The sequence below is a fragment of the Mesoplodon mirus genome (assembly GCF_964341445.2).
Source record: "Mesoplodon mirus genome assembly, chromosome: 11".
NCBI classification, from domain to species: domain Eukaryota; kingdom Metazoa; phylum Chordata; class Mammalia; order Artiodactyla; family Ziphiidae; genus Mesoplodon; species Mesoplodon mirus.
Genome location: NC_138987.1, coordinates 75,769,969 through 75,796,653, shown reverse-complemented (window position 1 = coordinate 75,796,653; position 26,685 = coordinate 75,769,969). Strand labels below are relative to the sequence as shown.

Here is a 26,685-nt window from a genome sequence, read left to right as displayed (position 1 = left end):
AAATAAGTCCTAGGGATGTAATGTACAGCATGATGACTATAGTTAATAATACTGTATTGTATATTTGAAAGTTGCTAAGACAGTAGATCTTAAAACTTCTCATGACAAGAAAAAAATTTTGTAACTGTGTGTGGTGATAAATGGTAACCAGATTTATTGTGGTGATCACTGCACAATATATACATATATCATACCATTATATTGTATACCTGAAACTAATATAATGTTATATGTCAATTATATCTCAATTAAAAAAACAAAACAAAAAGCTGGAAAAAACTGTTGTTAAAAATACTAAAGTATAAGCCTTTTCCCTTTCTTCCAAAAAAAAAAAAAAGGAAGAAAAGAAAAAGAAAAACCACAAAAATACCCTAGATTAAATTCCTCAAAACAACAACAACAACAAAAACTTACAGGTGGCATCAAACTTTATACTGTAAGCACAACTGAATGCTTTCCCCTACAATCAGGAACAGGACATGCCCACTCCCACTTCTTTTTAACATTGTACTGGAGGTTCTAGCCAGTACTAAATTAAAAAAAAAAAAGACATATAAGTCATCCAGATTAGAAAGGAAGAAACAAAACTGTCCTTATTTGCAGTTGGCATGACCTTCTATGTAGAAATGTGATGAATCTACAAATATGCTACAAGAGCTAATAAGTGAATTAGGTAATAACACAGATACAAAATCAACATATAAAAATCAACTGCATTTCTATCTACTCTCATTGAACTATCAAAAATTGAAATGAAAAAAAAAAACTTGACCATTTATAAAAGCATCTAGAAACATGATATCTTTAGGGAAAGATCTGACAAAAGAATTAAAGATCTCTAGAGTAAAAACTACAAAACACTGTTGAGAAAAATTAAAGAAGACCTAAGTAAGTGGTGCAGTATACCATGTTCAGAGGTCAGAAGACTTGTTTAGATGTCAGTTCTCCACATATTGATCTACAGATTCAATGCAACCTCAAAACAAAATCCCAGCAGTTTTTTAAAATATAGAAATTGACAAGCTCATTTCTAAAATTCAAATGGAATAGCAAAATACCTAGAACAGCCAAAATAACTTGAAAAAGAACAAAGTCAGAGGACTAACATTACTTAATTTCAAGACTTAATATAAAACTATGGTAATCAAGACAGTATGGTATTTGTATAAAGATAGACAGAGATCAATGGAATAGAATACATAGTCCAGAAATAAACTCACATATATGTATATGATCAATTCCTTTAAACAAAAGTACAAAAATAACTCAGTACCAAAAGGCTAGTCTTTTTAACAAATCCTGCCTAAACAATTGCATATACATATATTTTAACAAAAGGAATTTTGGTCCACATCTTGCAATATATACAAAAATTAACCCCAAAAGGACTATTGATCAACTATAAAATATTACACTTAAAAAACTTCTAGAAGAAAATATAGAAGAGCATTTTTGTGACCTTGGAGTACAGAAAGATTTCTTGGATACACCATGAAAGTATGACCCATAAGGAAAAAATTGATAAATTAGACTCCATCAAAATTAAAAACTGTTAAGAGAATGAAAAAACAAAACACAACTGAGAGAAAATATTTCCAAATCATATATATGAAAAAAGATTTAAATCCAGAATCTATAAAGAAATATCAGAATTCAATAAGAAAACAAAAAACCCAAATAAAAAAAATGGGCAAAAGATCTGGAAACACATTTCACCAAAGAAGGTATACAGATGATAAATAAGCAAATGAAAAGATGTTCAACATCATTAGTCATTAGGAAAATGCAAATTAAAACTACAATGAAATACTACCACAAACCTATAGGCTCTAATAAATACTGACCATGTCAAGTGTTAGGATATCGAGGAACTGGAACTCTCATACATTGCTGATGGGAATGTAAAATGGTACAGCTACTTTGTAAAACAGTTTGGCAACTCCTTAAAAAGTCATACAACTACCATATCATCCAGGCATTCCACTCCAAGGAATTTACCCCAGAGAAATTAAAACATTTGTTTGTATACATATGTTCATAGCAGCTTTATTTGTAATAGCCAAAACTCAAATGTCCATCAACAGGTAAATGGATAAACACATTACGGTGTATCCATACAACAAAATACTACTCAGCCATACACATGATACATACAATATGGATAGATCTTAAAAGATTTAAGTTAAGCTGAGTAAAAGAATCCAGACAAAAAAATGCATATTTACTATATGATTCCATTTATATACAAATCTAGAAAATTCAACTTATCTATAGTAACAGAAAGCGGATCACTGGATGCCTGGGGACTGGAAGTGGGTTGTGTAGGGGTGGGATGTATTGATTATCAAGGGGCACAAGGAAACTTTGGAGGTAATCGATATGCTTATTATATTGATTGTGATGATGGTTTCACAGTATCAAAACTTTGTCATTTTGGACCTTAATAAGTCTGTTAAAAAACTGAACAAACAGGGGCTTCCCTGGTGGCGCAGTGGTTGAGAGTCCACCTGCCGATGCAGGGGACACGGGTTTGTGTCCCGGTCCGGGAGGATCCCACATGCCGCGGAGCAGCTGGGCCCGTGAGCCATGGCTGCTGGGCCTGCGCGTCCGGAGCCTGTGCTCCGCAACGGGAGAGGCCACAACAGTGAGAGGCCCACGCACCACAAAACAAACAAACAAACAAACAAAAAAACTGAACAAACAAAATTGGTGCACTTATACAAGAGAAATCTATGTAGCAGTTTTAAAGAATGAAGTAGGGCTAATAAATACTGAAGATTTCCAAGATATAGTGTTAGATAAAAACATAAAGTACTGAGTACTGTAAATAACCTGTTACCATTTGTGATTTTATTTTAAACAAAAAAGGATATTCAACCAACCTATCCAATAATTGTTTCTACATGCATAAACTATCTCTGGAAAGATACCCCAAAATTGATGAGAGAGACAAAGAGAGAAGGAGGGAAGGAGGAGGAGTGAGAATGGGAGGTTGAGAGAGAAAGAGGGAAATGGGGGGTAGACTGGGGTTTGGAGTAGGAGAGAAACTTACTTTTCACTGCATACCTTTTTGAACTATGATTTTTTTCCCCCACAAATGTACCACTTTTTAAAACGAACATTGATTCCATTTTGGAGGATCTGTCCTATAGCAACACTGGTGGAAATGCCAAAAGATACATGTACGAAGCTATCCATTGAACCATTGTTGTAATATGTTAAAGAAATTGTTTAAGGAAAACAAAAATTGGAATACACTGCTTACATTTAATATATTTTTGTAAACGTAGAAAATAATAGCCTAAAATGTACACTCATTTTCTCTCTCTCGCTCCCTTTCTCTCTCAGAAAAATCTGAAACTACACAGACTGATACAAACAATTATCTCTGGGGATGGTTCTAAAGGGTCAGACAAAGAAGGGAGAAGTATGTGTAGTGATTTACATTCTAAGTTTCTGGATTGCAGGAAAGTTTTTTTTTGGCAATCAGTGTATATTTCCTTTTAAATTAAAAGGTCTCAATAAAGAGTATTTTTATTTATTTAATTTAAAAAATTGAGCTATGATTGACATAACTCAATGAAGATTTTCAAAAATCAAAATAAATTAAAATTGGTTTCAGTTTGCAGTATCACCGTAATAGATGTGAAAGTGTGCTAGTTTTACATCAGACTTAATATGATATGCTCACCCTTTTCCGCGCTTCAGACTTCTGGAAGCACTCATGCTGTATGAAAGTAGCTGCAGCAGAAATCCTGGACGGCGGCGTGTGGTCTGCCTCAAGCATACTCACTGCTCGCTCCAGAGTCATCTCCGTGTCTGCATTCCTAGACAAACAGTCACAGATTCAGCAAAATTCCAAACCTGCCCTCTCCTGTCAACTTGATCCTCCAGAGATGACTTGGCTAATATCAGGAAGCACCTAGAACGTCTGAGCCTTGGCTCCTCTTCAGCCAGAGGAATAATCAGCCTTTGAGATCAGAAGGTATAGGAAGCTAGCAGCAGAAACATTCCAGCTCTGGTCAGACTAGCCTCTGAAGATACCACTGAATTGAGAAGAAACTTAACTCTGTTTAAGATAAATATGTATCTTACATGAAATTTAAAAGAAATTTGGTCACAGAAATTAAAAATTATTCCTACCCTGGTAATGTCACACTTGTAAGTTAAACACCTTCCCTCAAAAATCATTAGATTTTTCTCACAGCTGCTCAAAGTCTGTTATTTCACCTGAAAATCAGTTTTAAAAGAAGCATTCTAAAAGTGCTCTTATTTGATGAATATAGTAGTATGTAAACAGTACAAGCCAGGAAAACTGAGTTTGTTTGGTTAAAATAAGTCACGCTAGTGTGACAGAATCCATCAGGAAAGGTAATTATTACATGCTACAATAAAAAGCCCTTTTTTTTTTTTTTTTTTGCCGTACACAGGCCTCTCACTGTTATGGCCTCTCCCGTTGCGGAGCACAGGCTCCAGACGCGCAGGCTCAGCGGCCATGGCTCATGGGCCCAGCCGCTCCGCGGCATGTGGGATCTTCCGGGACCGGGGCACAAACCCGTGTCCCCTGCATCGGCAGGCGGACTCTCAACCACTGCGCCACCAGGGAAGCCCTAAAAAGCCCTTTTCAAAGACAATTTTATAAACATTCTGTTACCATTTGCTTTGCCGTTGTAATGACATTCAGTTTGCATCTAACTAGTAGCATACTCTGTCCTCTACGAATTGCAGGTGTGTACAGTGTTATGAAATCTGACTCAGTTCGATACTGACAGGATAATTTATAGAGAACAAATAAAATTGCTATGTGTAAAACAATAGCTCCCAAATGCCTCACAGAAGTGGCATTTTTCCCCCCCTTTTACTTCTGCCTAGAGGGTGACTAGGCTAGGCAGCCTATTACCAAGGTGGATTTGCACTTCCTTTTTTTCTTTTGCACATTTGCACTTCCTTAAGTATCGCCTCAGAGAAACCATACTCAGGATGGCAACATGTTAGGACTGTGGCTAAAGACATGCTTTAAAGGTAACCTAGGACTTTTTTGGGCTTCAAAGAAGGTTACACCTGATTCATTTCAGGTAATGGAGACTCCAAAGACATTATGGGAGGGAATTTTCCAGTACCTGCTAGCAAGAACAGTGAGGAAATTCTCTCTTATAGCTGGCTAACCCATCAATACATGCACCTGTGTACAGAGGTGAGCACGTGTATGTTGTGAATGGCTGTGTGTGAGTGGGTGTGGCACAGGTGAGGATAAGAGTAATGGGCCTCATGACTAAAAACTAATTTCCACTTCTTCTGAAACACATGTTCAAACACAGAAGTGTTACCTCATGCGTATAAGGGTATTAAAAATGAAGCACTTCTGGCATCTATACTGAGAATTATATAATGATCTCATATTTTTAACTGTTGGGACTTAGCAATCAAGTTAATTGGTAAAAATGTAGGCTATTTTCACTAAAACTAGAATTTGAATCACTTTTATTTAATATAAACACCCTTTTAAAAAGAGATGGAACCTCCACCCTGTTTTCCAATAGTTAGCTAGTGGGAAGCAGTGGCATAGCACAGGGAGATCAGCTCGGTGCTTTGCGATGAACTAGAGGGGTGGGATAAGGAGGACGGGTGGGAGGCTCAAGATGGAGGGGATATGTGGACAGGTATATGCATATGGCTGATTCACTTTGGTGTACAACAGGAACTAACACAGTACTGTGAAGCAATTATACTCCAATAAAGATCTATTTAAAAAAAAAGAGATGGAAATTTTTCATATGCATGGACTCCAATTCCTTTACAGGGAAATCAAAAGTGAAATTAGTTTTAAGTCTTTTACCATCCACCACTACAGGTGTTTAAACTAATGAAAGATCATTCATAACCTAAGAATAACCTCCTGTTTAACACTTCTTTTTTTTTTAAGATTCAGCCATTAATGTACTTCCTAAGTCATAAATGACTCAGGAAAGTTTGAATTCCCAAGTCTCTAACACCAACAATCAATTCCATTCCTGAACATGATTCACAAAGAAGCTCTGCATTCACTACCAGCCAACCTAATGCTACTTTACTTTATCATTAAAAACAATTCCTAAACATAATGAAGACTTCCTCAACAAGAAGGTCGGCCACAGCTGTCAGGGCATCAATTTCCTGTTTTGTTATTGTCTGTAAAGTCCAACTCTATAACATGGCATATGTTCTGACTCCATCTCCTGCCATCCTCCACCCCATCTCCCCTCCTTCCCCTGATGGACTAACCCATCCTCCAATCACACCAGACTTTTAATCCTTCTCTAAACACTGCATGCCTCTTCACAAGCCACTCCCTCTGATTTTTCTACAAAGCCCACCCTTCTACCTTTTTTTTTTTTTTTTTTTGCGGTACGCGGGCCACTGTTGTGGCCTCTCCCATTGCGGAGCAAAGGCTCAGCAGCCACGGCTCACGGGCCCAGCCGCTCTGCAGCATGTGGGATCTTCCCAGACCGGGGCATGAACTCGTGTCCCCTGCATCGGCAGGTGGACTCTCAACCACTGCGCCACCAGGGAAGCCCCCCTTCTACCTAATTCTTAATTCTTCAGACTCAGTTCAAATATCATCACTTCTGTGAAATCTTTCCTGGATCCCTACCCCCAGCTAGAGCTATTCTTTTCCTCCTCTATTTTCCCATAGCACTCCTCTCGTTTCCCAACAAAATTGGAGTCTGCTAGTGCAACACACAGCAGTCAATCTAATGACACAGAATTGTGGTGAAGGAAAGTACAGCGTTTACTTCAGGGCACCCAAGCAAGGAGAATGGGCAGCTCATGCTCAAAAGACCAGATGGCTGTCAGGGAAGGGTTTTTGTTTTTTTTTAAATAAATTTATTTATTTATTTTTAGGGTCTTCGTTGCTGCGCGCGGGCTTTCTCTAGTTGCGGGGGGTGGGGTGGGGGGGATACTCTGCATTGTGCACGGGCTTCTCACTGTGGTGGCTTCTCTTGCTGCGGAGCACGGGCTCTAGGCACGGGCTTCAGTAGTTGTGGAACACAGGCTCATGAGTTGTGGCTCACGGGCTCAGTGTTATAGCTCGTGGGCTCTAGAGCGCAGGCTCAGTAGTTGTGGTGCACGGTCTCAGCCGCTCCGCGGCATGCGGGATCCTCCCAGACCAGGGCCCGAACCCGTGTCCCCTGCACTGGCAGGCGGACTCTTCACCGCTGCGCCACCAGGGAAGCCCCAGGGAAGGGTTTTTAAAGGCAAAATTAGGAGTGAGGGTTGCAGGGTGCCTGATCAGCTTGTGGACGTTCTTCTGATGGTGGTGAGTTAACAGGATGATGTTCCAGGAATCTCAACAATCAACCTTCTGGTTCCAACCAGTATGGGGTCTAGGTGTTGGTGGTCAGCACATAGTCACTATCCACAATGAGTGGCGGTCCTAGTTTCTTCAGAACAACTCAGAGATATGTGTTAGATTGTTATCTATATCCCTTCAGGATGAACTAGGAGTCCTGTGGCTCCATTGTTCTAATCATTAACTACTTGAGCCTGCTCTTAGGAACTCAGAGAGGGCCTAGGAGACAAAAGCCTTTCTTCAAACAAGAAAGGTGGGATATGGAGGGAATTTTGCTCCCAGGCAAGGCCCTGCAGGGTCCTGCTTGGTTTCACCTCAATCTCTCTTCCTCCCTACTTTCTTCCCTGCTTCCCTTTCGTCCTTCTTTCTCCCCTTTCTGCTCACTCACAAAACATTTCTTGAAGCCTGTAGAAATGTGGCTTGGGAGATGGGGTTGGGGAGGGAAGCATCAGGATGAGCAGCTGTTCCTCGGCCCCATTATCCACTGAGCATATTCTCCAGAAGTGAGTCTTTTCAACAACTTTAGTTAATATGTTAATATGATATCAAAATATGTTTTACAAAAATGTGAAGAGGAAGCAGTGTAAAATATCACTGGTCAGAATATGAGACATTATGTGAAAAAATTAAAAACGGTCCTATTTTTTAGGTGTGCAATCCCTCAGCAACGGCATTCCTGCCAATAATAATACAGCCCTGCCCTAGGTTGGTTCCCAGATATTAGAATAGCTCTGAAGGCCAAGCAAACACCAGATGATGAATGAAGAGCTCCCTCGTGTTGTCAGATGCTTAGGAAATGCAAATCGCCCTACCTCACAAAGATTTTAGGTGTGATGAAAGCACTGCTTTGGAAAGATGACTTTGGAGTGGACATGTGTCTCTAGACACAGTTTTGAGGGCACTACAAGAGTCTTAGCTGAAGCAATAAAGTTGTGAACTGGGCTGTTAAAAATGGAAATGGAAAGAAAGATATAACTAAAAGAGACCTGAGGAATCAAAGAACTAAAGAGGTTGGTAATTAAGAGGATGTGAAGGGAAGTTATTATGACATCTTTTCTGCTCTGTGTTGCTCTATGTCACAAAGTTGACTGGTGATCCTACCAGAGATAAAGTCTCTCACCTTTCTTTCCCTCTACTAATACATCACTCTTTTGTTCTCTGAATTCCTATAGACACTAGTACAATCTAGCACTTGATGTGTCTTATTTTCTTTTTTACGGATCCTCTGTGGTGCTTACTGCAGTGTTGGGTACACTGGAGCAACCTAATATTCATTTGCTGAACCACCAGTCCTCCACAGGTACAGAAATCATATTTTCAGTAAAACTGATCTACAGTGTTTTACTTGGTGATTTCTTAAGCCTTTTTCATTAGTCTGATTTAGAACAGTTGTTCACTATCTCTCTTTACTCCAATGTTTTGATTTTCAGCTGCATTAGAAACTGAGCAGCCATTCTTCTTTTAGAAACAAAGATCTGTTGTTTAATACCTTATGTCATTATATAGGTTTATAGTTTTATCGAACTACTCTATAGGAACGTTCCACAAATGTGAAAGAACACTTCTTTACATGTGGGACTTTCACTAGACGTAAAAAAGCAGTTTCCAAATATAGGGACTGGATAGAGGTTGAAATATGAGACACTACAAGGCAAAGGAGAGCAGAGTGTGTGTTCTCAAGGGCAGAGCTCTCACGGGGCAGCCCGGGGAACTGAAATGAGCCATGTGGCACACCAAAGGAGGAAGAGAATCAGATATGGATGTCACCTTGATCATTATAGGAAATATCCCAGACGCCCTTTCCTTTCCATACATAGCAAAAATTTCAAGAAGTGTTCATTTCTATGATTTCTGGTCTCTAGGATGGCAACTTTGGGAATCATCAAGAATAGATTTCTTTCCCTTTATTTTAAATTTCTTGACCCCAAGTATTCCTTCTAGTCTTTGAAATACGATCAGTTATTTTAATAAAATCCACCCTATTAAAACAATAACTCGAATTTAGAGGGGGTACAGATAAGAAAACTAATAACCACAATATACTATTCTGGTAGAGGCACCCACACAGTACAGCTCTCTGGGGCTCCTAAACTAGATTGTGAGGGGAGTGGTCAGGGAAAGGGTGGTAACTGAGATAATTCCAGAATCATGAGTAGCCAGCCAAAGCTACTGGGAGGAGATAGATAGATAGATAGATAGATAGACAGACAGACAAAGAAAAGAAGGAAGGAAGGAAGGAGGAAAGAAAGGAAAGAAAGAAGGAGGGAAGGCAGAAAGAGAAAAAGAAAGAAAATATGTGAATAAATATTTTCCATTATGGGAAGTAAAAGAGGTTCGAGGTGGTTTGACTGTTTGGGGATGTGTTTGGGGAAGGTGATGATGACAGGTGGAGGACAGTAGAAAGAGATGAGACTAGAGTGATAAGCATAGCTGAAAACATGGGCCTTGTGTGCCATGGTAAAAAGCACAAAAATTTGGTGGAATTATGGGAAGGTTATAAATTGGAGAGGGGAATCATCAGATTTGGGAAGACCATTCTAATGGTCCTAGAGAATGGTTGAGTGAGCAAGACCAGAGGCAGAGAGACCTATGCAATAGAGACAGAAAGAAGGGTAAAAATTTAAGGCCCATTAAGGAGAATAAAATATGGCTTGGTGATATGTGACTATGGAGGGAAAAGATAAGAATGACTCCCAGGTTTGTAAAGATAGGACTTAGTATGAGAAGACAGTTAGAAGTAGAGGGTAGGGAAGAGCTAATAGATTTAGTTTTGAACATACTGAGTCCATGACTTTGTTAGAAATACATACAGATCTAGAGTTCAGGATGGAGGACAGAGCTGCAAATAAAACACTGGGAATCACAGGATACAAGTGCAGGACACAGGGCCTCTTTAGAAGAGCACCAAGACCAGAAGAGAAGGGTTGATGAAGATGACTTCCTTGGGAATGCAGAAAAGTCTTCTCAGAGAAGACTAAGACATGGCTAGAGAAAACCAGGAGAAGTTGGTGCCCCGACAACCCAGGGAAGGGAGAATTTCACAGATAGTGGTGTCAAATGCTGCCCACAGACTGAGTAATATAAGGACTGCTTCAGATGTAGCATTAAGGCAGTCATTGGTAGATCTGTGGGGAGCCTATTTCAGTGAAATGGTGGGGACTAAAGCCATACTGTAGTGGATTGATGACAGACTGGGAAGTGACAAGGTGGTGGAAGCAGTGTGGGGACACAGAGATGCAAGAAGAGAAGAATGCCAGTTGCTGGAGAACGTGGCACAATAGTTTTGTTATTATTAGAATCATTTTGTTAAAACTGTGCTTGACACAAATCCTAGAATACAGTAGGCATTTAATACATCTTGAATTATCCATTTAAAAGACTTGATCAGCTTTTTCCTCCATAAATAATTACCTCATGTATTTTTCTTCTTTATAAGTGTGTCCATATTGACAAAGATCTGCTTTCTACAAGAAATGTTAGAAGTCTCATGCTCGGGCTTCCCTGGTGGTGCAGTGGTTGAGAATCTGCCTGCCGATGCAGGGGACACGGGTTCATGACCCGGTCCGGGAAGATCCCACATGCCGCGGAGCGGCTGGGCCCGTGAGCCATGGCCGCTGAACCTGCGCGTCCGGAGCCTGTGCTCCGCAATGGAAGAGGCCATGACAGTGAGAGGCCCGCGTACCGCAAAAAAAAAAAAAAAAAAAAGAAGTCTCATGCTCAATTTTGCTTTATAAAAAATATTTCTTGCTTCAAGATTAGATTAGCCCTAACAACTTTTCTCACCGGTGCCTACCTAATCAATGAGTATACTGCACAATTTCACTTAAAGGGATGATTAAAGGTAACAACTTTCATTAGAAATTTTTAAAAGTCATGTATTTAATGTTTTACCATAATGATAGTACATCATTATTTTGGGAGTTACTGATGTAATCATCTATCCATTTCTTAACCTTTCTCTTAGTGAGTTCCTCAGTTTAAGAAATTTGTGCTCCAGCATTAAACTTGAATAAATGTTAAAGTTCCAAAAACGAGATTAGTCAAGGTATAAAGTAAATAGGATAGGCAAAGGAATGACTTTGAAACTTCAATTATTTTAATTATTCAGTATTGCAAAACAAAACCCCTCCAATCACTGATACCAGAATCAAAAAGTAAAATTATCAGGTATCAAAGGAAGGAAAGAGACATCTAGAAATTAGCTGCCTTTGCTTAGCTCCATCTTTTTGTGGTAGTGTTATCAAAACAGCATTTGAGGTTCACTCTTAGCACCAGGAATAAACACTTCTGCCTTTTTCCTTCATTTCAAGGAATGATTGAGAATAATTGATGCATGCAATTATCCATTTTTTGGTCTACTCTCGAGTTAGCTCTCATTCAAAGCAGATTTTCATATAGCCAAGGGGCAGCCATCCCTTTAGCCAGCATCTAATTTGGAACAGATGGATTAAAAGTCACATCTCCCCCGCAGAGCTGCCATACAAGCAGGTAGCTTGGCCCCCGTCCCTGAGGCAAACAGGCTAATCTGTCAATTAGGCAGCTGCCTGAGAAGTCATTGTTTTAATCACTTATCTCTGGAAGCCTTTCTCTGCAGCCCCAGGAGCGCCAGCTCACATGGGTAAGAGCTGTGGGAACAGAATGTGCTGGCACCGACCGTGCTGCAGATTGAGAAGGGGACTCACCCAGCCTGCGCGTCGGTGAAAGTGCTTCTCTCCGCGAGCACGTTCCCACTTCCTCCTGCTGCCACTTGGCCCACGGTCATGTGGGTCCTCCTCCCGCCGAACTCGGCCTCCCTCGTAGTGCGGGTGCTGTGGAAGGAGCTCTGATGCCAGGACGACCGCGCCGCCCGGCCCTGTGTGCCCGGCTGCACGGACGCCGGCCTGGCCTGCCCCGCGGCGGGCCCCGCAGTCACGTAGTTCTCCTTCTCCAGGAGGTTGCCCAGGCTGTGGCTGGTCCCAGGCCTGGGGTACGTGAGCACCACCGGGTGGACCTGGGCGCCGTCAAAGACAGCGTCGTTCACAGACCGGTACTGGTAGCGCCTGTACGTGTCGTAGTGGCGCTGTCTGCCCACCGCCCCGGAGTGGCTGAAACCCACAATTTCTGAGCGGGCGTAGCGAGGCGGCACGAGAAGCGTGGACCTCCTGCTCTCTTGCTGCCGCGAGGTGTGCCCGGCCTGGCTTCTCTGGCTGTACTGGTGCTCGCTGTGTGCGTACTGAGCCCGCTCAGGGCTGCTGTCCGGGGAAATCTCAAGTCTCCTCAGAGGCTGCCTCAAGTGCCTTTCTTCCACTGACTTCTGAGAGCTGTACTGCGAAGTTCCTCTCCCCCAGCGACCTTCATAAGTGGTAGCTGTGCCTGTCTGCACAAGAGAGAAATAAAGTTTAAATGAGGCATGAATCAGTTTTCATCTTTGTTGAAGATTAACTATTCTAGGACTATTACACAAGGTGTTGGTTTCTCTGAATCACACGGAGAAGTCAGCTCCTTTCTGGGTAAAATCTGTTTTTAAACAAGACTTGGTTGTCTAGTTATTTGCACCAGGATTTAATAGTTTAAAGTTTCCAGTTTTCCATGGTGTCCACTTCTCATAATTCATTTAGGAAATGGTAATACTTGAGAACGGTAAACATTAAAAAATAACCTACAGAAGTTTAAAAATGTTTTCTTGGTAACCTGGTAACTAGGGTTATATTCTTTGGTATCCTACCTTTAGCATGTCATAGGTTTTAGAAACAGGGGAACGCCCCCCAGCAAAATCATTTTCAACCAAGTGTAGATTGTAGACATATTCAGGAACACTGCTAGTTCGGTGAAGATTTCCTGTAATCAAGCATATATTAAAATAATATAAGTGGGCCAATCAGTAAAGATTATATAACAACAATATATTTTAAATTTAAGTAGTTAAGGTCGGGACTTCCCTGGTGGTACAGTGGTTAAGAATCCACCTGCCAATGCAGGGGACACGGGTTCGAGCCCTGGTTCGGGAAGATCCCACATGCCACGGAGCAACTAAGCCTGTGTGCCGCAACTACTGAGCCTGTGCTCTAGAGCCTGCGAGCCACAACTACTGAGCCCAGGTGCCACAACTACTGAAGCCCTTGCTCCTAGAGCCCATGCTCTGCAACAAAAGAAGCCACTGCAATGAGAAGCCCACGCACCGCAATGAAGAGTAGACCCCACTTGCTGCAACTAAAGAAAGCCCATGCGCAGCAACGAAAAACCAATGCAGCCAAAAATAAATAAATAAATTTATTTTAAAAAAATTAAGGTCAATGACAAGTACTAGATTTACATTAGTGTTTATTTATTTATTTATTTATTTTTTACATTAGTGTTTTTTAAGTGCTAGGTTAACAGGACCCTTGGATATGGCAAATGATTGCAGGTTATGACAACATTCTCCACAAGCTTTTCAAACTAAAAGTTGAATTAAAATTAAAAATATTTATTTAAAAAATTTTTTTTGAGAAAAGGGAAGAAAGGAGAGAGGAGATTTTCACAAAAATCTAAAAATGTTATTAACTACAGTTAACAGTTCGGTAAGTCAGAGGAATATCCAAGGCAGAAACTCTGAAGCTTCCTGAGAGGATGTAGGTGAAGGCAATAAATACAATGGGTGGTGTGGTCAAAGAAAACATGGATCAGCTTGAAAAATGCCAACCCTGGGCCTGAGGCATTTGGCAACATGAGTTAGGCAGGAGAGAGAATCAACTTGTACACTACAAATGAATTGCGGGCTAGTTCTTAGTTTGGGGTATAACAAGTCAGCCCTTTCCTGCAGACACTGCATAGGAGGCAGCCCTTCCTGCTCAGCTCTGTGGGGCCTGCAGGGACTCTCAACTGAAGCAAGTCTTAAAACACTCCTCTTTGAGCTTAAAAAGCCCCCAGCTTTTTGTTTGTTCTTTTGCGATCTCCCACTGCCCTACAAAAAAAAAAAAAAAAAAAAAGCCTAATCAAAATAATAAAAGATCTCTAAAACCTAGGTAATTTCTAGTTCCCTAACTTTAACCAAAATTACTGTGTCATGTAGCATTCTTTTAGAAATCAGAGGAAAAAATAAAATACTCAACTGACTCTTGCAGGATTGAGAGACTTGTGAAAGATGTTGGGAATAAAACAACAAAGGTAGACCCTTTCCAGTACAATTGGGACATAGCAACATATTTTCCAATAAATTGTTATAGAGTCTAACTGACAATACTTTCACAAGTTATTTTGAGGTAGAGGGGGAATGGAGAGTGTTGTTGCCAGAGAGCTAAAAAGTATGAATCCATCCCAAATTATGTTTGTATATGTGTCTTACTTCCTGGAGCCAAATAATCTGGCTGGTAAACAAGTTTCAGGCCTCAAGGGGTCCTGGGGGAGGCAGCTGCAGGCTTGTAACTGTCACCCTAAAGACCACAAGAGTTGAGCTAAGCCAGTCTTCTCCCGTTTCCAGGGGCCTGATTTCTTCTCAAGGGTTAGCAAAAGGTCAGGCAGCCCCTTAATTTTTAACTTCAATGACAGAGGATGCCTGGAACCTGGACATTGAATAAGGGAAAGGAATCTTCCGTCCGACCCCAGAGCAAAAGCTGTGAGAGGCTTAAGTACTAGCTCTCAATGCCTGCCTGAGGCTCCTGCTGAGGCTGCCCAGGCAGTCGGTAGTCCCCAACTCGGGCCCCACTGTTCCTTCTCTCACCCCCACCCCCACCCCAGGCTATCAGGGAGGCAGGGCTGCAAGGGTCCTGCTGGTGTGGGAAGGGAGGCTAAATGTTTAGTTTAACTCACGTTGTTGCTGGGGCTGGTAAGGCTTTTTAAAGCAACTCCTTACATTTCAATACTACTTTTCTTTAAGGAGCTCAAATTATTTTATTTTTCAATACTTTGTGATGCAGAGTTAGCTATTGGCATGTCCCTTAAAAAAGAGGGAAACAAATTACTTGCTTCAAATTGTGAAGAGATTTAATATCAGGTTTGAACTCTGGGCTCATCCTTTCCACTGATCTCTACTATTTGACTGCACTGTGGCTCTTCTGAAACTGCCATTTATCAAAACCCTGGAGAGATTATTATTATCATAGTTTTTCTTTAATGAGAACCAAAAATAGTCATTCTCTTTCCTCTAGAACCTTTACCTGGGCAACTCCAAATACTCTGTAAAAGTTCTTTATTTGCTGACATAAATCCTTATAAGGAAGCTTCTCCTTCAGTTTTCAGATGAAAGAATTTAGACCGATTTACTGGTTCCCAAAATAACTACAAGGTAGTTGGTAACAGGGAATAAAATCAGATTAGATCTTTAAACCACAGACTCTCTTCCTGTTCAAGGAAAGTTGTGACTCCTGATAGTCAACCTGCAGGATGGCTCAATAGATGTTTTCTCTGGTTAAAATGCCAATCTTAAACAACAAATAATGCAGGTTAATTTGCCTAGGCAGTCGTTGAGTTTGAGATCAGTATAGTGGATTAATGAATTAGCAGCTGTGTTCTAAGATTTTAAAGAAATTTTGAACTGGGTAGAATTAAAAAATAAATATTAATCAGAATGGAAACTAATCTCTTTAAGGCAAGTCATTATTTTCTGTTCAATCGGAGAATAAAACACATAATAATATGACAGTTAAACATATAAAATAACTCAGCCATGCCCTTCTCCAAAAACAGAAATAAGAAAGCAACAAAAACATATTATACATACAGGCACGTACTGCTTTAAATAAATCCAACATAAAAATCCATATTTTCTAACATGGAAAATTAGAGCATGACTATATTTCAAAGGGCTTGCTTACATCACAGATGTAGGTATCTTCCCTAAGCTGTAGAAATCTGTGGACTTGGTCTGGAGCCTCCAACTCTACTCCTTTCCGTGTGTCTGGACACATCACCTAGATTTATTTCCCATAATTCCACCTACTAACAGAGTTGCTGAGAAAGAGGTTTACCTGAGAAAGCATACATTCAAATACTTTTAAAATTATAAAGCAACATGCAAAAATGAGATACGGTTTGTTTTGTTTTGTTTTGTTTTTGCGGTACGCGGGCCTCTCACTGTTGTGGCCTCTCCCGTTGTGGAGCACAGGCTCCGGACGCGCACGGGCCCAGCCACTCCGCGGCATGTGGGATCTTCCCAGACCGGGGCACGAGCCCGCGTCCCCTGCATCGGCAGGCGGACTCTCAACGACTGCGCCACCAGGGAAGTCCCTAGATACGGTTTTAAAAATAGAATTTGGGTCACAAAATCTGTTTTTCACACATTTTCATGAATTAATCTGTTGTAGAAAGAGGGATAAACTAGTTTGCATGCTTTAATTTACACTGTGTTGTATCTAAGAGTTTTTATTCGGGTACTGAATTTAGCTTTTTCTGGTTATTTTTGATTGACCCAGCCACTGAGAATGATCATTTTGTGGTTTTAACTGGTCATTCATTTCACTTACACACTGCATAATGTGCTTTTGCTGTCTCCTAAAGAAGGCAATGATTTTTAGGGACTATTTTAAATTATTAATCATACTGACTCAGGCAACATTATCCAAACCTTTTCTTCTAAGAACACTGTGGACATCTACGGAGCCCACTTTAAGGGAAATGAAGGACACAGTTACAGAACTCCATCCTCCTCAAATAACAAGCAATTCAGGTCAAAGCAATTGTGGGGGCAGGGTGGGAGGATGAGAACGAGGGGGGTTGGTTTCGATGGAAGGATTCCAAATTGCTCGGAAGACTGCAGAGGTGCAGACCTCACAGGAAATGTAATTTTCTCTCTTTCCAATTCTGAATGTTAGTCTGAATGATGTGATCCCTAAGCAGCTGTTCGTGGGGAAATATCTTGACTTCTGGCCGTCTATGCAAGTGTTGTCCAAAATAATGAAATATTGTTAGGGTCAAAAATAGAAAATTAATTTCCATAATCAGTTCTTTGTAGCTTTTGTGACCAGCTTTATTAGCCAATTGGTTAAATTTAATATAGTTATGAAATCAAATTGACAAGCCTCTGTTGTGACTCCATTACCGGTATCTGGGCACGTTTAAAAATACAGCTTCCTTTATGGTAAGTAGATGATAGAGAGTTGCTAAACAAACAAACAAGACCTTTAAATAACCTGCTTATATTAGAGAGAAGTGAGTAGCATTCACATTCAGAGAAGCATCTTTTCTTTCAAGCATCTAGCACTCTCTGAGCATAGGTGAAAAACTGATTTGGTTCACACTGAGCTTTAAAAGGAGAATGTGTAGAGATGGAGGTATAAGAAATTCCCGTGAAAACAGGTATGCATAGAAATCAGTATGTGTTCACTACCAGTACTGATTTAAATGCTACAATTTATTGTGCTCACAATCACAAGCAGTTGCCTTCACTGTGTGGATTCACAATGGTCTTTTTGATGGAAAGAGATTAGATTCTGGAAGTCTGAAAGCTCTAAAAGCTATCACTTTCTTGTATTTGGTCTTTTCACAGCAACCTCTGGGTAGCAACAGCTCTCTTTCTCCATATACCTTAAAAAGATTTAACTACATGACCTCTTGAAACTTATCAGAAGGAATTTGTATAGCAATTCATATTTAAATGCGTCCTTAAAATAATTTACTAACAAAAGTAGGTACTTAAAAGAAAACACAAAATATGTAAGGACCCATCAAGAACCATACAACAGGACTCCTGAGTTGGTGAAGGATTTTCCTTTGCCTGTGTGGGCATATAACATAGAATTCATTTTCCTGGACTTAACATTAAAAAAAATTATTTCTTTTATCTTCTTCTGTTTTTACTTTCTAAGAAAAATGATCAGATATTCACGCAAACCGCAATTCTACAACCTTATGTGCAACTCAGGTAAGCACTTGCTCAGGCTGGAAGAGGAGTGGAATTTGTTGGTTTAAAAACTATGGTGAAAAATTGTTTTAAAGCAAACCAAAGCCTAATAATGTTTGCATTATTGAAAAATTAACAAAAAGTGTGCAGTGTTGTAACTTACCAGTTAAGAAAGCTCACATAATCAACCATGAGGAACAACTCAGTGTATTGAGTGTACAGTTGGAAAGTACTGGCTATGAGTTCTTACAAAGTGGAATATGCCAGGAGTCAGTGTTGGTAGTACAGTGGTGAGTAGAGCTGGCTTCAAACAAAGTTGAATATGCCAGGGACAGACCAGCAATCCTAGCAAAAGGGCCACACACTCCATGTGCCACTGTGTCAATAAGTCAATGGCTATCACCCACTAATAATATACTAACTAGCCACCAGAAGTCCTTATTTTTCAGGAGCCTCTTATTCAGTTTATGACATCGGTTTATGACATTTCTGGGGTAATCCTCAAATTACTGCTCTAGATAACCACAAAACACATATTTAAAAGCCCCTTTAAAAAAAAAAAGGCCCTTTTATACTGCAGGTGTCTATATCATGTATTTTGTTTGAGTAGCCAGAATATGTGATTATAAAATTTGTGATTATAAACTGGTAACTTAGCACACTAGTAAAGCACTAAGTTGGTACACCCTGGAGGTTTCTAAATCTATATGAATTCCTATAATTTATCACCTTACTTTGGCATTCTTGCCAATTCATTTGCTGAGATACCTCATAATGATCACTTGTAAAACTTTAGAACCACAATGACAAATAGCACATTATACTCACAATGATGCAACAAATAGTCAAAAAAGATGAATTTAAAGAACTTTTTCCTTTAAAAAACTTGCTATAGGTTTTTGTAATGACTCAAGACATGATATTTCCACCGCCCCTCACTTGCCAGTACTAACCTCTCCTCTCCCAACTGATTCATAACTGCTGTCCCTACTTTAAATCCACCAAATCTGCCAAATGTATTTTCAGAAAACCCCTGCATTTTTTCATGTTTTTCCCCTACTGAAACATCTTGCGTGCATCACAGTGATCAAATCTTTAACTTGGATCAGGATGGATGAGGGACGGCTGCCTATACAGGGGCACAACTGAACTGAGTTTTGAGGGGCTTGTAAGAGTTAACCCAGCCAAAAGAAGGGAGAGGAGTGAGGGCAGTAGGGGGTAGGGATAGGAATTGAGCAAGATAAATCGCTGGTGTTTGGTTGGGTGTGGGAGTAGTGGTGATAGGACCAAGTTTGAGAAGATGCAGGCATGGAGAACTTGGAATGCCATGCTGAATAAGGATTTCACTCCTGTAGAGAACAGCAAGAAACAGAAGTAATTTAAATCAGGAAATGATGTGCTGAGATTTTAGAAAGTTTACTGCCTAGGTGAAGAATGAATTGGAGTGAGGCCAGATTTACGTTCTTGATATAAAGAATCACATCTTTTACTACCATTTCTGGCACAGTCCTTCATCAGCACTTGACAGGTTAATGGTTGATTAGTCAATATTTCCTTGTACATTAAAAATATCCTAGTTATACACATTCAGTTTGCACTTAATCCTTCAGGCCTACATCTATCCTGTGGATTACCACAGTGGAGCCAAAATGTGAAGATGATAGTTGCATGTATGCTTTTGTCTTGGAGTGGATGGAAGGTGCTCAAATATTTCCTACTGTTTCTCTGTCATTCTGGGAATATAGAGAGAAAGAAAAAAAATTTTCCCCCACATGCAGGCAGACTCTAAGTGATTAGAAAAGATGACTTTTTTCCTTTTGGCAAGGTTGATTCTACCTCTGCATAATATATATTTACTGTCATTCTCTTATCTGTATGGCTTGTGTTTTTATCTGCAATATTTTGGTATTTTATAATAAGTTCCTATGATCTGTCAAGAAAACTTTCCATTTATTTTCCTCCTTCAAAGAAAAAGGTAATCAAGATACAATAATTCAGATGTGATTCTCTTCACCCGTATCCTGTGAACATATTAGTGAGATTTAAGATAAAGTGGGAATAATTTATTAAGCTTCTAATGAGCAGTATTTTCTTCTGGATATCAAGGAATTGAGGAACTTTGATTATGATGCTTTGGCCAATTAATATTATTAAGCCTAAAGCTGATTACTCCAAGAAAACAAATATGTGAGTTCTTTTAATGGTAATGGTGAGCTGTGTTTTCAAATGCTCAAGATTCTTTTTTCTAAATATGCTTTTTCATTTAAGTCTACATATTGATTGGGGTCCCCAGCTCATCTTTAAGCACTTTACTTAAGAATAGAGCAACTGTTTTTATGTCCTATATCCAATCACCATTAATAGCATAACATAAAATATACACAATAGATTTTTCAATCATTCTATTATAAGAGGACCTGAAATTCTGCTTATTGTTCTTACCTTAATAAGTCAGGGGAGTGAGATGGCTCACTCTAGCACAAAGATTAAGTTTTCTACTAATTGTGTCTATTCCCACTTGCAACACTCCTTTTACTGTTTACTTCCCTAGAAGGAATATGGTATTTATGTCTTCATACATTTGTGTACTGGCACAAAATAGTTGGAGTCCAACATTTACCTCAGAATTGTATAACTTAAAATTCTTGAATGTCATCTGAGATAGTATCAAATGATCTTATTACAGACAATATTAATCAAGTCTGATATATAAATTCCAGAGGTTTTAGCAACATATTTGTTATACATTATTATCATAGATAGGTTGCCAATAATATGCTTGCTCTCAGAAAGGAAAAAAATAAAGCTTTTAATAATTTCTATTGATCAGACCAGAAATTCAATGAGTGTAAAATTAATGTTAACTATTTGAAGATAAAGTAAATATGTATGACCTTATTTTAACACATAGGAAAAAAATTTAAAGCTGATATCCAAAACAATTAGGAGAATAAGCCAATGTGAACAAAAAATACCTAGAATATCTAATTCAAGTGAGCTGTTCCCATGACTGGAACTTACTAACACAGGGCATAAATAACATTAATGCAGTCTTTTAAAAAGCCTAAGTGAACAGTTGTTTTCTCTCAAGGAAATTTCTTGCACCTTATCTGGGACACATAGAGCAATGTACTTTTATAATCAAACACTGTTAATACTTCCACTGATTCTGAAGCACCCCTACTTATGCCTTCACTCAAGACCTTATCCATAAAAGATGTGTTTTCATCATTTCTAGGGGAGGGGAGTTAATTTTTTTGGAATCACCATGTTGTTAACATTCTATTTCCTTTGACTTATTATAATCAGAAGAATTTCTAAAAAAAAATGCACTTTTTTTTTAAGTCATTGCAATTGATCTGCTAGACACTGGCAGACAAGGAAGTACATTAAATCATGTGGCACTACTGACATTTTACAATCACAGCAGCATGGCCATGTCCCTGCCACCCCACCATCTAACTTTTTTTCCTTCTCTCTTGATTTCTCCTGCTTTCTAAATGACTAGTCGCCTCACTTCCAGAATTGCTTCATTCCTGGCATTCCTTTTTTTGGCAACAAATAATTCATACAGGATTTAAACAATGTCTAATTCCCCCCCACCCCACCCCGGGCCTCTGTCCCACAAATAATACCTATTAATTGCCTTTTTTGCTACCTTAGCCAATTTTCAGTCTTTTCTCCAAAATTCCTTCTGATTACAGATATTCAAAACATCTTGGCCAGGAAAACCATTTAAGTAAACAACATGCCTTTGGCTGATTTCCAAAGAAGCTGAAAATTTTATTAGGATATTGTTCATTGTGTTTTATAAGTATTGTATACATACAACAATTTAAAGCATGACTTTCTTCCTTACCCAGGCACCCAAGGGGGAACTGTTGTAATAAGTAAAGTAGTAGTACTTTCAAAGTAAATGTAATAAATAGGATATGGACACTTAAAATTCTTCCCTTTGCTAATACTGTACTTGCAATTCTTAAATGTCTTCTATGTGACTTTTATAAAAGAATTTTTAAAATTTCCTACAATACAGACTCATCTCACAGTGCTGCTATACACCTCTGTTCCACACCCCACCCCACTCCCACCCCCAAGAGTTACGGCCAATTTTAAAATGTTCAACACAATTTAAAATAACAAAAGTTAGAGTAATTTACAATGAAAACCACTCACTTATATAAAGGCATTAGAGAGAAGTTGACAGCTTAAAGACCCTTGCAGGGTATTTATCAACAAATCAGTCACATTTATCTCATCTCTGTTTTCAGCAGATTATCTGGTGCCTCAATCTTACAGGTATGTCAACAATTCAGCATTCTCCAGGTCCCTGGAGCTAACAGCAGTTAACACCAGGGTCCTTTCTTCCCGGAATTTATGTTGATACAGGACTTTTTCCAGACCAGCACCGTTTCAACAACAGCCTGTCTGTTTCAACTTTAGAGACAGGATAGTAATACGGAAATAATAAAAACAATACTCACAACCATAAGGAGCTCCCAAACCTTTTCAAAGAACTTTAATTAAACAACATACACAAACCACCCCTGGTAATTGTTCCATGGTGTGTTAACGCTAAATTCCTTTGAAGCTGATTTCTCCTTTGAGTCTCAGAAAGCTGAGGTTTAGAGTAAGTAGGTGTTGTTTGTTGCCTTATCTCTCTGCCTGACTTGCCCTTCTGTGTAGGCTGAGTGTATTTTCAGCTTGTTGGGAAGCTCCTGTTGCAATAAAAATATTTCAAACACTTTGTTCCTTAGTTGGACTCAAGCAGTTGCCCTAAGCATTGGAGAAGCATCATGACAGTGCCCTTTGTTCTATCTAGAATATGTTTGCATTTTATTATATCAATTCTGTGAACTGTGTAATATTCCTGCTGTTCCCTCCTAGAATGCTCTTCCTCCAAACCCTTCCTTCTGTCCAATCCTACTGAATTTTTGAGACCTAAAATCCCAATTGCTCCAAGAAGTTTTTCAAAATTCCCTTCAGCTAGTAGTCTAACTCATTCTTCTAAACTCCATAATTCATTGGCTGTTCTTCCTTTGGGTAGCTTACCATTTTTTATTTGATAACGCATTTTTTTAGAGAGCGCATTTTCCTTCTACAGACTTTGAGCTCCTTGCTTTAAAGCAAGGAGAGTGTATGTTTAATTCAGCACCTGCATAGTGCCCTGCATGAAGAACAGACTCACCTGATAGTTCTTGAATTCACCAAACAACATGAATGTGCCATTGTCAAGAGAACAAATCATGTGCGGGTTTGGGACTAAGCGTCCAATAAATATTGAGAGACTGACACATTCTTCATATGTGAAATGGATCTGCATATCTATCTCATATAATTGTTTTAAGGATATAATAAAATGCAAACATATTCTAGAACAGGGTTAGGCACATAGCAGATGCTCGACAATGCTCCCTTTCCTTCTGTTCACTCCCTGCATTTACTGAATAGTTGATGTCTGGTTGCTCTTCCTAGCCAGCCATTCTCAGACGGTAAGAAAGGATATTTCAGGTGCATCCCTTGTGTTCCCCTATGCAGAAGCAGCTAGTTTGGTTCCAGTTTGGCACTGGACCTGCACAGACTAAAGGGGGTACAATGACCCCACTGGTCAAAAATTGGCCTCAGTTGTCCTAGGGTCTTTAGTCAGACTCCTAAATGTAAATATATGTTCTTTTTTTCCATGTGCTGTGGGAGTTCTGTGTCACTGAGACCTCCCCACTTTCTCAGAACTATCTCAGTTTTAAAGGAAAATGGGATGGGGGCTTAGAGAGGCTTAAGGTTTAATTAAAATCCCACTTTATATTAATTACCAAAAAGCTTAACAATATAACTGATGAGTGGTTTAAAAATTCAGGTTTGGGAGTTTAAGTACTACCAGTTTTGCTACTTACTACCTGTGGGAAATTGAGTGTTACTTAACTGCTTAGTTTCCTCATCTGTAAAATGGGGATTAAAGCACCCTACCTCACAAGCTTTTTTTTTTCTTTCTGGAAACATAAGTAACATAATGAATGCAAACCACAGAGTTCAATTCTTGGCACATAGTAGGTACACAATTACATCAACTGTAATTATTAAACATCTCTTTACCTTTGTATGTAAAGGTATGTAAATATTGATTGCCTGATCCTTTAAAATTCTTTTACATAAATGTAAAACAATACAGCTTCGCAGGGTCTGCTGTTTTAAATCTCTGAGCTGGTCTGCAAGCATTTTTCTTTTTCCTAATGGGTTCTACATTTGTCATTTCTCGAGTTAACTTCCTAGAGAAACAGTTCAACATTGCAGGAAACAACTGATAACCCAACTTAACCGTTTAATTTCTTTCCTCTCGTTTCCATAATAAGCCTAGAATACTTTTATAATGAAAAAATCAATTAAACAACTAGTAAAAGAATTACTGAGTGGCTCTGATCATCTGACTTTTACAGGAGAGAAATATTTCACGTTCTCTAATTTTCACAACTGGTTTGCCATCTTCTTCCCCTTCCACCTCCTTTGACTATCAGTTACTAATATAGTGTTCTTTGTGTGTGTGTGTGTGTTGTTTTAACTCTGTTCACCTCCAAGTTTAATTTTTCGTAGATACCAGCGCTGTGCTCACGAGTGCGTTGGCGGGGCGCAGCAAGGCGGGCGGGGCTGCTGCCGGCGGGGCAAAGTCCCCTTCTTTCTCCTCCTCCTCGTCACCCGCGGGGTGGGGTGATTGTTCTCCAGCCCAAACCCTCCCACCCAATCTTTTCACTTCCTAGATCAACCACTCGCTCAGTACACGGGGTGGAGTGCCCCGAAGTACCTGGGCGAGGCACCACAATCGCAATTTACAGGTTGTAGGAGCGCCAGTGTTTTCAGGTTTTCTTTTTTTAAATATTTATGGAGGTCATAGATCCTTTAAAATCTTTAGTAGAAGCTAGGGGCGCTTTCTCCCAGAAAAATGATCATACCAAATTTCTGCAGAGAATTTCAAAGTATTTACAGACTGCCGGAGCCTCCAGATGAAGTCCCCTGGGGTGGGGGTGGGGGCGGGGGGCCTAGGGGAACAGGTTAAGGAAGGGAATCTTGGGCTGAATTCTTTCATATATATATGTATATATATATATATGTATATGCACTTAATATACGTAGATACATATACGACACATCTGAGTAAGAGTTTGTTTTTAAAAACAGTGCTTTCCCAAAGTAAGCTGGTCTGAGTCTGGAGGCGTGACAGATCGTACAAAGGGCCGGCGACCCACAGGTGGGCAGAACACCAGGTTCCGCACCCTCAGGAAGAAGCGAGTCGAAGCAACTGGGCGCTGAGGGTGAGGGAAGGGGAGGGAAGGGATAAGGGGCAGGGTGGGGGCGGTGCAGGGCACAGCGGGGCTCCACTCACCGTTGCCCACGAAACTGCGGCCCTTCCGGGCCAGGGTCTGCTGCACCTGCTCCTGGATCCGCAGGCTCTTGACCGCCTGGCCGCTGCTCCCCACCAGCTTCAGCTTGGCCTCGGAGGGCAAGGCCAGGCTGGAGCTGTCCAGCTGCCCCAGGATCTGCTGGCCCAGGACCGTACGGATGTAGCCGCACTCAGCCGAGGAGCCTGGAGCTGCCATGGGGCCGGAGCTGGCTACCGAGCCACGCGTCTGCCGCGAGACCTGCGGGCGAAGCTGCGGCGGAGCCCGGGGCACTGATGCGAGCCCCGCCCCGCCGCGCCGGCCCCGCCTCTGGCCCCGCCTTCGCGCCGGTGAGAGGCCCGAGCTGCGGCGAGCGAGGCCTCGGGAATCCTGGCGCTGGGCCTTCCCCCGGGAGAGGGGGCGCGGCTCCAGCGCGGCAAGCGCAATCCGCCAGCGAGCCGTGCCAGGCGGGCCGCGCGCGCCGACACCTGACGAGTTGAACTCCTTGCAGGGAAAGGGGCGCGATCCGCCCCAGGGCGTGCACGCTCTCCGAGTCACCTCGGATCCTGTGGGCGGGGGCCGCGCTCCGCTCTCTTTGCCTCGTCCGGCCTCGGCCCAGCCCTCGAAAAGGATGTGATTTCCGCTTGATTGCTCAAGGGCCGACTTCCAGACAAGTGCACCCTGGAGAGTCACTTCTGTTCTTGGGCTGGGGTTTGCCTCTGGGATCCCGGAGTGAGTAGTCTATTTGGTTATTCAGGCTCTGTCAGACTGTTCGAAACATTTCGTGGACCTGGGGTGAGAAGGGGCTATTTGGTCAGGCGGAAAAGGAAGTAGGAGGGAAATGTGCCAAGAGGATGTCTTGTGTAAAATAAGACATTTTAAAATTGTTTGTTTGTTTTGTTTTTCCTTTAGTACAGTTTCAGGGACTGTGTCCTTTTTGCACAGATGCAGTCCCGGAAACCTATGTTCTTCCTCACTGAGAGTTTCTGTTTTCTCTTGCACATACTCAGATTGTACCCAGTACACTCTTGCCCTTAGGAACACACCCACACAGAGAAACTCCAATAAGAGAGCACACTATCAATAGGTGATACTTTCTAACAGCCCTGCTAACGTTGATGAAGTCCTCCTTATGATAGGCTCTTTGTAGGGGTCCCATGGAAGGAGCCTCTGACTTTCAGTCCTATCTTCCA

The 26,685-nt window shown here is 40.6% G+C and overlaps 1 protein-coding gene across 1 annotated transcript in view; it reads right to left on the bottom strand.

Moving 5' to 3' along the window:
- Positions 1 to 25,762, bottom strand: part of PKP2 (plakophilin 2) — an 85,054-nt gene extending 59,292 nt beyond the window's left edge. Inside the window, exons 1-4 of the mRNA XM_082635455.1 lie at positions 25,498 to 25,762; positions 13,035 to 13,147; positions 12,013 to 12,686; positions 3,692 to 3,827 (exon numbers count right to left, since the gene is read on the bottom strand). Of these exons, the coding sequence (XP_082491581.1) occupies positions 3,692 to 3,827; positions 12,013 to 12,686; positions 13,035 to 13,147; positions 25,498 to 25,711 (1,137 nt within the window). The 5' untranslated portion in view covers positions 25,712 to 25,762. The remainder of the gene's footprint in view (positions 1 to 3,691; positions 3,828 to 12,012; positions 12,687 to 13,034; positions 13,148 to 25,497) is intronic.
- Between the last annotated feature and the right edge of the window lie 923 nt (positions 25,763 to 26,685).